The following is a 12187-nucleotide window of genomic DNA, read 5'->3' on the forward strand; positions in this document are numbered from 1 at the left end:
ATTATTAATAAAATAATTATGAACAGTACTGATATTAATATAATAATTATAAATAATATTATTATTAATATAATTTTTATAAATAGCATTAATGTAATAACTATAAATAGCATTATTAATACTCATAAGATTATATTCATATGGTTATAAACAACATTAATATCAATACAAGGATATATAGTATTGTCGTTAATATAATAATTATAAAATCCTATTGATAATATAATAACAATAAAAATATTGTTATTAATATAATAACAATAAAAAATTATTATTATTAATATACTAATTGAGATAAACAAAAACAAACACCGAAGAACATGACAGCGAAAAAGAAATAACTGAGAACAGACAGGGACTAAAGACAAACAATAATAATAATAATAATAATAATAATAATAATAATAATAATAATAATAATAATAAATAAATAAATATTAATAATAAGTAATAATGATAATAATTAATAATAATTCTAGATAAGAGACAGACAGAAACAAAGGCAAAGGAGACAGGGTAAAGAAGAGACACTCTACTTCCGCTGTCTCCTTCCGCTGTCTCCTCACCTCGAAACTCTTCGCTGTACTCTCTGCAGGAGGCCCACACAAATCTACGAAGGCCTAAACATCACAGCCACACGCAACACTAAGGGGGCCCCTACTGAGGTCAAGGGGGCCCCTACTGAGGTCAAGGGGGCCCCTACTGAGGTCAAGGGGGCCCCCACTGAGGTCAAGGGGGCCCCCACTGAGGTCTAGTGGCCCTTACTGCGGTCTAGGGGCCCCTACTGAGGTCATAGGGGTGAGGGGGCCCCTGTTGAGGTAGAGGGGGCCCCTATTGAGATCAAGGAACCCCTATTGAGGTAGAGGGGGCCCCCATGAGGGTAAAGGGGCCTCTATCTGTTCTAAGGGGGCCCCCATAAGGGTGAAGGAGCAAAAGGCAAAGAGAGAAAGAGAGAAGAGCAGCAAGACAGAAAAGAGACAGAAAAGAGAGACAGAAGGAGACAGCTAATAGACAAGACACAGCACCTACCCTCGAAGGAGGAGACAGCCAAAGCTTTTGAAGGGGCCCCACATCCACAAGGGCCTCAGGCGAACAACCAACAGCAGCAGCAGATAGGGGGGCCCCCATAGAAGGGGGGGCCCCCTTAAACCTCGCTGGGAAGAGAGGGGGCATTAAGGAGCGCAGCAAATGCGTGAGACGCGCCGCATGCATAAAGGGACACCCCACATCCTCGGTATTTGACCTGAAGCAAAACAACAGCACCACAAGATCTGCTGCTGCTGCTGCTGCTGCTGCTGCTGCTGCCCCTGCTCATCCTGCTGGGGACCCCAGACGGTGCCCGATTTGCCCCCTAAAGGGGGCCCCCTGTGGGGCCCCCCGAACGCCCCCCTGAAGGGCCCTCCGAAGGCCCCCCTGGCGAAGGACGCCATGAAGGGCCCCCGTTAGAGGCCCCCTTAGGGGCCTCCCTTAGGGGCCCCCCTGAGGGGCCGCCCATAGGGGGCCCCCCTGAGGGGCCCCCCTTAGGGGCCCCCTGAGGGGCCCGTTGTGTTGTGCATATGTAGAGTTACTTGTTGCAGAAGATGTGTTTAGTGTCTGAGGAGGAGAAGGCCTCCATAAGGGCTCTGTATTCTTTTGTTTGTACGAGCTGAGGAGACACCCCACGGAGACACTGAGGAGAAAAGGTGCAGATACACCCCAAAGACTGTCTCCTTTTAATGCCCTCACGATATATATATATATATATAACAAACAGCAACGCAAACAAACAGGAGAAATAAAGGAGACAAACATACAGCTGAAGACAGCGAAGGAGACAGCGTAAAGAGACAAAAAAAAACGCAGGAGGAGACACAAAGACAAAATGTCTCCACCACAGAGACAGAGGCAAAGAAAAAGAAAAAGACAGAGACAGAGACAAAGATAAAGAAAAATAAAAAGAGACAAAGACACAAAGAAAGACAGAGACAGAGACAGAGATAGAGACAGAGACGATGAAGAAGAAAAAGACAGAGAGACAGAGACAACGAAGAAGAAAAAGACAGAGACAGAGCAAACGAAAGACAGACGGAGACAGCAAAGAGAGATCAAGCAAAGACAGAGAGACAGACAATGGCTAAGGGATAGATAAACAAAGAAACAAGAGACAGAGAAAGGAGACAAACAATGAAAAAGATAGAAAGAGACGCGGAGAGACAAAAAAAGATAAACAGAAGGAGACAAGAGGAGGCAAACGATCAATAAATAAATATGCAAACATAGGAAGAAGAAACAAACAAAAAGCAGAGACAAAAGGAGACAAACAATAACAAGTAAACAAAAGGAGACAGTAATAAAGAGACATACAGAGACAAAAGGAGACAACGAACAAACAATAATAAATAAGCAAAAGAAGACAGTAGATAAACAAAAGGAGACAGTAATAAAGAGACACACAGAGACGAAAGAAGACAGACAACAATAAATAAGCAAAAGGAGACAGTATATAAACAAAAGGAGACAGTGAGGGCCCCGCACCTGCAGCGGAGTAAAATGAAAGACAGCAGCCAAGGGCTCTGAACAAGAGGCCTTAAGACATTCGAGCTGTACATACAAAAGGAGACAGACAAAGAATAAAATGTCTCTTTCCTTTGGTCTTGTTGCTGCTCTCTCTGCTGCTATTTGCTGTCTCCTGCTGAGCTGTCTCCGTCTCCTTTTCTGTCTCCTTTTCACTGCCTCTCTCTGTCTCTGTCTCCATCAGCAGCAATAGCAGCAGCAGCAATAGCAGCAGCACCAGCAACAGCACCAACAGCAGCACCAGCAACAGCAGCAACAGCAGCAGCGCCAACAACAGCACCGGCAGCAACAGCAGCAACAGCAGCAACAGCAGCACCAGCAACAGCAGCACCAGCAGCGACAGCAGCAACAGTAGTTTGCGTGTGTGTGTGTGTATGTATTAATTTAATATTAATTTAATGTACAGAGATGAACATACAGCTTTAATAGTTTGAAGTGTCTCCTGACATTCAATAAAAAGAAACACTTTGCCTTTCTGCGGTTTGCTGCAGACCTGCAGAGGATCGATGCTGCGGCCATCGGCTAATTTAATACTTTCTCCGTTTTTTAGCTGTGCATACACCGGGCCGGGCTCAATCTGCATAACAACATATTTATATACAGCATTCAAATAGCTCAATCCTAACAATACATATACATAGATACATATATACATAGCTACATAGCTAGCTAGCTAGCTAGCTAGCTGGATAGGTGGATGGATGGATGGATAGATAGATAGATAGACAACTAGGTAGCTAGGTAGCTAGGTAACTGGCTAGCTAGCTAGCTAGCTAGCTATGTAGCTAGCTGGAGCGGCGGCTAGGTAGCTGGCTAGCTAGCTAGCCGGTTGGACAGCTAGCTGTCTAGCTAGCTATATAGAAGAGGTAAATAAAGAGAGAAGAGAGAGAGAGTCAGAAGGAGGCAAACATATACAAAAGGAGACAAAAGGAGACAGAGTGAAGCACCAAGAGGAGACAACCAAAATAAAAAGAAGACAAAAGGAGACAGGGAAAGATATAGGAAGACAAAAGGAGACAGAAGAAGACAAAAGGAGACAGAAGAAGACAAAAGGAGACAGAAGAAGACGAAAGGAGACACAAATAAAACAAAAGGAGACAAAAATAAAACGAAAGGAGACAGAAGAAGACAAAAGGAGACAAAAATAAAACAAAAGGAGACAGAAGAAGACAAAAGGAGACAGGTCTCACCCCCAACGCCTTCGCTTTCTCTGGGAAGAAGCGGCCCCTCACTGTGGGGCACCGCAGCAGCAAAAGGAGACAGTCAGAGGTGTCTCCGTAGTCTCCATACAAAGCAGCCTTTGCTGCTGATATTCTGCTGCTGCAAGGACCTGCTGCTGCTGCTGCTGCTGCTGCTGCTGCTGAAGCCCCTCCGTTCTCCTCGCCCTAACAACCGCACAGTGCGCACATCAATCAAACGCAGTAGCAACAGCAGCAACAGCAGCAACAACAGCAGCAACAGCGAATCATGTATCTCAGCTGCCAAACGAGCAGCAGTAGAAGCAGCAACGGAGTAACACAGCAGCAGCAACCACAGCAGCAAACACCAGCAGCAACTCTCGCAGCAACACACCAACGGCAAATTACGCAGCAGCAGAACCCGCCGCAGCAACAACAGGCAAAGCAGCAGCAGCAGCAGCAGCAACAGCAGCAGCAGCAGCAATAGTTGCCCACATCCTGTTCAAGCTTGCGTCGTTTTGTATTGAGATCATCATCAGCAGTCGCTGGCTCGAGATGTGCTGCTGCTGCTGTTGCTGCTGCTGCTGCTGCAGCAGATTTTACGTTAGAGGGGGTTGCAGGTGCAACACTGCTGCTGCTGCTGCCGTTGATGGTGCTGCTGCTGTTGGCCGCGCTGCTGTTGTTAGAACTGGTGGTGTTTTCGTCTTCTAGAAGCGGGTTGACTCCATTTTGCTGCTGCTGCTGCTGCTGCTGCTGCTGCAGTCTTCTGCTGTGCGGAAGATAGAAAGCCTCAATGGGGACACCGCTGGCTGTCCCCTTGACGGAGGGCCCATAAGAACAAGCACAAGTCCGGGGTCCCTTGCTGCTGCAGCTGCTGTTGCTGCTGCTGCTGCTGGTGCTGCTGCTGTTGCTGCTGCTGCTGCTGCTGCTGCTGCTCTTCTGCCGACAACCCCCGTTGCAGACGCCACCAGTACAGAAGCGCTCTCCTAGCAAAGAGGGGGGGGCCTCGGGGGGCCCCATTAGTCTGTAGTTTATCTCCAGGTTCTTGCTGCAGCACACAGCCACATCACACTCCTGCTGCTACTGCTGCTGCTGTTGCTGTTGCTGCTGCTGCTGCTGCGGCAGCACCGGCCTCGGGAGTTGTTCACTCCATCGGTGGCTAGCTAGCCACTTAGCTAGCTAGCCACTTAGCTAGCTAGCCACTTAGCTAGCTGGCTAGCTCGCTAGCTCGCTAGCTGGCTAGCTAGCTAGCTAGCTAGCTCGCTAGCCAGGGGGGAGACTCACAGGCCTGCAAAGGAGCGTATAGCTAGCTGCAGCAGCGGCTTGAGGCCGTGGGGGCCCCACAGCGTCACTGAGGTAGCCCCTGTGCCTTCGATAGACAGCAGCAAACCAACCAGACCAGCAGCAGAAGAAGGAGACAGAGACGTAAGAAAGATGTCGCTGATGCGGTGTATATGCAGCTTCTTCTCCAGGTGGTAGCTGCACATACACCCCAAAACATGCAACAGTAACAGCTCCTCAGGACGCCCCCGCTGCTCCTGCTGCTGCTGCTGCAGCCAAAGCAGCAGCAGCAGCAGCAGCAGCACGAACGAGGGAGAGGCAGCTGCTTTCTAGCTACGTCGCCAGCTAGCCAGGTAGCTAGCTAGTCAAATAGGTGCATATCCTAATGGGTAGCTAGCCAGGTATCTAGCTAGCCAAATGGCTAGCTAGTCAGATAGCTAGCTAGCCAAATTCCCAGGTATAGAACTAGCCAGCTAGCTAGCTAGCTTCCTCCCCTTTGGTTCCGTTCGCTCTCTGGAGCTTCACAGAGCCAGCAGCGTCCTTGGCTGTACAGGCAGCTAGCTAGCTAGCTAGCCATCTAGCCAGCTAGCTAGCCGGCCGTACTAGATAGTTAGTTGGGCAGCTAGCCCGTTGACTAGGCAGCAAACCAGCTAGCCAGTAAGTCAGCCAGCAAGCCAGCTAGCTAGCTAGATGCCTAGTGTGGTTAGCTAGCTAGCTAGCTAGCTAGCTAGCTGGGTGCCCTCACCGCTGCACATTCTCGCCAGCGTTGATGAGGAGGCGCGGCCCTTCGCAGAAGATATGGATGGAAGGCGGCACTGAGAGCCGGTGGCAACCTAGCAGCTGCAGCAGCAGCAGCAGCAGCAACAGCAGCAGCAGCAGCAGCAGCAAGATATCGACCCGAAGGCTCAATTGGGAGGGTTTACTGGGGGCCCCTGGGGGGCCCCATACTACGTGCACGAGGGGCCCCTCGGGGGCCCCTACAGCTGAAGAAGCAACATGGGAAGCAGCAGCAAAGAAGACGTACCTGGGCAGTGATGCTCATCTTGCAAGCCCGTTGCTGCTATTGCTGCTGCTGCTGCTGTTGCTGCTGCTGCTGTTGCTGCTGGTTTGTCGCTGCTGCTGCTGCTGCTGCGATCCTGTTGCTGTGGCAGGTGTTCCTGGGGTTGTTGGTGTTGCTGTGCCGCTGCTGTTGCTGCTGTTGCTGCTGCTGCTGCTTCTCTACCTTGTTGCCTTAGCTGTGCAGGCTGCTGCTGCTGCTGTGTCGCTCCCTGGGGGCCCCCTGTTGCTGCTGCTTTGCTGCGGGGGCCCCCAGGTGCGCCTGTGGTGGCGGGAGCTACTTTCTCGGCTTTGTTTCTGCATAAGATAAATATAGTTGCTCTAAATAGAGCCTATAAAAAGAAATATATAAACAGCAACAGCAGGAAGACAGGGGCCCCCAGACTCGGAGCGTGGGGCCCCCAACTCAGCAGCAGCAGAGGGCTTCTTCTGCTTTATTGTAGAGCCTATTAAAGAAAGTAAATATATTTAAATATTAATTTATTACTTTATTTGTTTATTGCTGTTCATTTGGCCTCTGCAACGCCCGCGCTAACAACCAGTAGCAAAACCTTAGCTATACATCGATCTGCTGCTGCTGCTGCTCGTGCTGCTGCTGCTGCTGCTGCTCCGCGAAGGCCCTCTGCCCCCGTGCTGGGGAAGCACATGGGGTGTATGTACACCTCAAATTAACTGCAGCACCAACTTTAACAGCTAACCCACCCTTGCTGTAGGAGCAGCAGCAGCAGCAGCAGCAGCAACAGCAGCAGGAGCAGCGGGGACTCCGCAGCAAGAGGGGCGCTTGCTGCTGCAGCAGCAGCACAGCAATGGAACCCAGAGGCGGCTGCCAGCAACAGCAGCAACAGCAGCACTTGCTGCAGCAACACGACCAGTCGCAGCAGCAGGAAGACCAGCCTCAGCAGCAGCAGCATCGGGCCCAACTCACCGAGCAGCAACACGAGCAGCAGCACCCCAAGAGGGAGGAGCAGCAGCAACAGCAGCAGCAACAACAGCAACAACAGCAACAGCAGCACCAGCACCAGGAGAAGCCAACACACTCCGATTGCCCCTCTTCAACAGACCCGAGTGCTCGAGATATTGTTTATTGCTGTAGGTGGGTTTCTGCGCAAGGTTTAGGGTTTAGGGTTTAGGGTTTGTTGGGATACGCCTCATTGCATGCAGTCGATATTCAGTGAGGACCGCTAGCCGTTAGCTGCTGCTGCTGTTTGTTTTTTTTTCTTCATCTGCAGCAGCAACTCTCCAGTTGCTGCTGCGCCCTCTTGAGGTGTACATACACCTCCCTGTCTATCGACAGCAAAGCCTTAATCATCAGCCTACGACATCTTTCTCTGTGCTGCTGCTGCTGCTGCTGCTGCTTCTGCTTCTGCTGCTGCCGCTGCTGCTGCTGCTGCTGCTCGTCTCAGATGCTGCCGCCACAAGCTCTTCTATGAAGCGCAGCTGCAGCCTCATGAGCCGAAGGGGGCCCCCGTAGGGGTCCCCGTAGGGGCCCCTAGGGGGGCTCCCAGCCGGAAGTGTACGAGTGTCTTTGTAGAGCCGCTGGGGTGGATGAAGGGCCTTGAAGAACAGCAGGGCAAAATATTATGCCCAAACCCAGCGGTAGGCTTTGCTGCTGCTGCTGTTGCTGCTTCTGCTGTTGTTGTTGCTGCTGCTGCTGTTGCTGCTGCTGCTCGACTTGTCTGTATGTGAATGGAGTTTGGGGTGTGCATACAGTGCAAGGGGTTTATAAAGGGTGAGGGTTTATGCTAGGGTTTAGGGTTTATGCTAGGGTTTAGGGTTTATGCCACGGCTGAGTGTTTAGTGTTTAGGGTTTAGGGCTTAGGGTTTAGGGTTTAGGGTTTAGGGTTTGTGCTGCAGTGTGGGGGTAAACTCGGCAATTGGAGTTGGGTTGGCCTCAAGTGCTCCTGCGGCCACTGGGTAAACCCCGCCTTCCAGGTAAACCCTAAACCCTAAACCCTAAACCCTAAACCCTAAACCCTAAACCCTGCCTACACAGAATCGCTGCAGCCGCTGCGCCTGCGGCAGCAGCAGCTGCAGCTGAATATGCACCAGCAGCAGCAGCAGAATATGCACAAGCAGCAGTAGCAGCTGAATATGCAGCAGCAGCAGCAGCAGCAGCAGCATCTGTTTGTTGTGTATATACACCACAGGTTCATCTCTCTCGTGTCGACCGCGTTGCTGCCCCGCATGCATGGAGAGGAGCAGAGCCCCTTCTCCTCTTCTAATTGGGGGCCCCTCAAGGGGCCCCCAGAGGAACCCCCTGGAGAACCCCCAGAGGAACCCCCTGAAGGACCCCCTGAGGGGCCCCCTTAGGGGCCCCCTGAGGGGCCCCCAGAAGGGCCCCCTTAGGGGCCCCCTGAAGGGCCCCCTGAAGGGCCCCCTGAGGGGCACCCTGAGGGGCCTCCTGTGGGGCCCCCATAAGTACCCGCTGAGGGGCCCCTTAGGGGCCCCCAGAGGGGCCCCCAGAACTGCCCCCTGAGGGGCCCCCAGAGATCCCCTCTAGGGGCTTCTTGTGGGGCCCCCTGAGGGGCCCCACAAGGGCCCCCTAATGGACCCCAGAAGGGGTTTAGGGTTTAGGGTTTAGGGTTTAGAGGCCTTTATGGGTCGTAGAGTTTAAAACCTTGAAGGGCCCTCCGGGGCCCCCAATTAACTTTGAGTTTAGGTCTAGCCAGCAGAAACTTCTCATCAGGTTGGAGGGAAACTATTAGGGTTTAGGGTTTAGGGTTTAGGGTTTAGAGTTTTGGGGCCTAGGCGAGGGTAAGAGGGGGGCAAGGAGACTGTTTATTGAGTCCTTAGGGCTGAGAGGAACAGCGGCATGCAACAGCTTCTCCAGGGTTTAGGGTTTAGGGTCTAGGGTTTAGGGTCTAGGGTTTAGGGTTTTGAGGTGTCTGGCTGCCCTGCTGCGCTGCAGAGAGTTATTTGGGTTTATGTTTTCGTTTTCTGTCTCCTTGTATCATTAAACACAAACCCTAGCCATCGTTACTAAACCCTAAACCCTAAACCCTAAGCCTCGTTACAGCCTCAAAGGAGGGGATGCACCCTAAACCCTAAACCCTAGACCCTGATCAGAAACTGTAGTAATAGACGCTAATAGAGTGCCCCTAAGAGGATAATACAACGAACCCTCAACCCTAAACCCTAGTGGGCTCCGCTAGCTAGCTAGCCAGCTGGCTAGCTAGCTAGCGCTAGCCAGCTGGCTAGCTAGCTAGCGGCTGTGACTCTAGATGCTGCTGCTGCATGCAAAGGCAGACATCTAATACATGCAGGGGCTGTGGATTGTTAGTGAGATAAAGAGCCTCACAACGAAGCATAGAAGGCTTAGGGTTTCGGGTTTAGGGTTTAGGTTTCGGGTTTAGGGTTTAGGTTTTAGGGTTTAGGGTTTAGGGTTTGGGGTTTAGGGTTTAGGGTTTAGGGTTTAGGGTTTAGGGTTTATTTGCTAAGCTGTAGGGTTCAAATGCCTCGCCCTGTCCCTCCTGTGCAGCAGCAGACGCTGCCTAACCTCAACTCAACTACAATGTAGAGATCTAGAGAGGGTTTAGGGTTTAGGGTTTAGGGTTGCTTGTCGGGTTTCCTCTTCAGCTTAATCTAAAGACCTATCCGAGTTGTTATCTTTTCTATCTGCATTAATAACAAATTTAATTTACATTAAAAGAAGAAATGCATGCGCTCTTGGAGGCCCCCTTGGGGCCCCCCGTGGGGCCCCCCAGGCAGAGCGGGGTGTCTCTACAGCTCAGCAGAGGTGCCTATACACCTGAAAATAATGAGTTTGTTTGCTGTTTATGCATTTGATGGTTTCAAAGTTAGAAATAATTATCAAAAGTTGGGTACAAACCCTAAAACCCTAAACCCTAAACCCTAAACCCTAAACCCTAATGGTTGCTTCCTCAGGTCTTGGGCGCTTATTTCAATGTTTTTCATCTTAATAGATTAACGAATTAGTTTTTATTTTAATAATTGCTTGTATCATTCTTTTAATTACTCTAAATACTGTTCAAGATACACCCGAAGCTGCCTATACACCCCAGCTTACCCCCTTACAATGTCTGCATTTCTACCGGGGGACCTGCTTAGCTTTTCTTCTCCTCACTGTCAGCGGCTGCTCCAACTAAATACAGCAGCAGAGAAAATAATCTTTTTAAACAAGGTACGCCTTGGGGCCGAGGGTTTAGGGTTTAGGGTTTAGGGTTTGGAGTCTAGGGTTTAGGCTTTCAGGGTTTAGGGTTTAGGGTTTAGGGTTTAGGGTTTATGTGATTCTGCAGATGTTAGTTACTGTGGGGGAGCAGCTAGAGCGGGTTCGTGAGGCGTTGGGGGCCTTCAGAAGAGGCGAAGCAGGGAGGGCGCCCCCCCACAGCAGCAGCAGCCGCAGCAGCAGCAGCAGCAGCAGCAGCAGCAGCAGCAGGATGGCAGACATTAGCGGGTTTATGGAGGAGTGGTGTTTGTTCGGCGAGGCATTTGTTGCTGTTGACGCTGAACAACTTTGCTGCTTCTTGTGGAGGGTCTGTCTCTTTACTTTTGTTTGTCTCCGTCGCGCTGTCTCTACTGTCTCCTGCAGCTGTCTCTCTTCCTTTGTTCGCTGTTGTTGTTGCTGCTGCTGTTGCTGCTGCTCTTGTTGCTGCTGCTGCTGTTGTTGTTGTTGATGTTGCTGTTGTTGTTGCTGTTGCTGTTGTTGTTGCTGTTGCTGCGGGTGTCGCTGCTGTTGGTGTTGCTGTTGCTGTTGCTGTTGCTGCTGCTGTTGTTGCTGCTGCTGCTCTGTGTGCGTTGCCCTTTGGTGTCTCTGTCTGTTGCAGCTGTCTCCATCTCCCCTTAGCTTCTACTTATCGTCTTATTTGCTTGTTCTGTGTGTGCTTGCTGCTGCTGCTGTTGCTGCTGCTGCTGCTGCAGCACCGGGAGAGACTGCAGCGGAGGCGGCAGCGTCTGCTGTCTGAACGCCGCAGCTCTTTGCATGCATTTTTGTCTCTGTCTCCTTCTGCTGAGGAGCTGCAGCGAGGGGGTTGGGGCTTCTTGCTGCAGGAAAGAGACAGTGAAGACAGACCCTCAGACTCTGATGAATCAGACGCTTAAACCCTTCTTCCTGCTGCTCTTGCTGCTGCTGCTGCTGCTCCTCTTCTTGCTGCTGCTGTTGCTGCAGCGGCATTCGCGCTGCAGCACTTCAGATCAGCAAAGCCACCCCTGACGTCTCCTATGCAGCTGTGGGGGCCCCCCAAGGGCCCCCATAGGGGCCCTCCAAGGGCCCCCACAGGGGCCCCCCAATGGGGCCTTCCCAGGGGCCCCCACAGGGGCCCCCCAATGGGGCCCTCCAAGGGGCCCCCAGAGGGGCCCCCACAGGGGCTCCCATAGGGGCCCCTCTTGAGGGGCCCCCACAGGTACCCCTTTTGAGGGGCCCCCACAGCGCCCCCTTTTGGGGGGCCCCCAGAGGGGCCCCTGTGGGGGCCCCTCAAAAGGAGGTGCTAGGTGTCTCCTTTTAAAGGCTGTTGTCTCTTCCTTTGCAAATTAAGCAAATGCCGGCAGCAAACCGAGGGGGGGGCCCCCAACTTAGGGGCCCCTAAATGGGGGCCCCTGCAATAGGCTTCAGTTTCGGGTTAAGAAGAAGAAGAGACAGCAGGAGATCCTTGTGCTGCTGCAACAGCAGCAGCACTTCTCTGCTGCTCCGGCAGTACTTCTCTGCAGCAGCTGCTGCAGCAACACTTGTCTGCAGCTGCTGCGTTGGCAGCACTGCTCTGCTGCAGCTGCTGCTGCAGCACTTCTCTGCTGCAGCAGCAGCAAATCTGTGCTGCTGCCCCGTAGGGGGAGAGGAGACAGCACATTAGCATTTAGTGTCTCCTCTTTTTGTGCAGTTTGGGGTGTATAGACAGCTGAGGGCGGGGGTTTGTTTGATTGGGTTTTGTTTTAAATATTTTATAAGGAGACAGAAGAAAAGGAGACAGCAGAGACAGCAGAGACAGCAGACACAGATAAACAGCTGAGAGTACAAACAAACAAAAACAAGCAGCAAAGGGAGACAGACAACGAACAAAGCAGAGAGAGAAAAAATAAAGAGAGACAACAGAAGATTAACAGCAAACAGAGACAGAGCAGAAGCAATAAATATAAACAAACAAACAAACAATAAACGGGCAGAGATA

The 12187-nt window shown here is 51.3% G+C and overlaps 2 protein-coding genes across 2 annotated transcripts; one reads left to right on the forward strand and one right to left on the reverse strand.

Annotated features, from left to right (window-relative positions):
* Window positions 1–3168: 3168 nt before the first annotated feature.
* On the reverse strand, window positions 3169–6054 carry EAH_00003540 (ELAC2, putative; the record flags this gene model as incomplete). Its single annotated transcript, XM_013397492.1, has 6 exons — window positions 3169–3174; window positions 3744–3938; window positions 4227–4779; window positions 5016–5210; window positions 5758–5852; window positions 6037–6054. The coding sequence occupies 6 exons, from the start codon at window positions 6052–6054 to the stop codon at window positions 3169–3171; spliced, it is 1062 nt and encodes a 353-aa protein (XP_013252946.1).
* Window positions 6055–6874: 820 nt separating this feature from the next.
* On the forward strand, window positions 6875–11126 carry EAH_00003550 (hypothetical protein, conserved; the record flags this gene model as incomplete). Its single annotated transcript, XM_013397493.1, has 6 exons — window positions 6875–7161; window positions 7472–7664; window positions 7923–7982; window positions 8817–8822; window positions 10325–10561; window positions 10947–11126. The coding sequence occupies 6 exons, from the start codon at window positions 6875–6877 to the stop codon at window positions 11124–11126; spliced, it is 963 nt and encodes a 320-aa protein (XP_013252947.1).
* Window positions 11127–12187: the final 1061 nt, after the last annotated feature.

Source organism: Eimeria acervulina, genomic scaffold (assembly GCF_000499425.1).
Source record: "Eimeria acervulina Houghton genomic scaffold, Eah_scaff12, whole genome shotgun sequence".
In the NCBI taxonomy this organism is placed as follows: domain Eukaryota; phylum Apicomplexa; class Conoidasida; order Eucoccidiorida; family Eimeriidae; genus Eimeria; species Eimeria acervulina.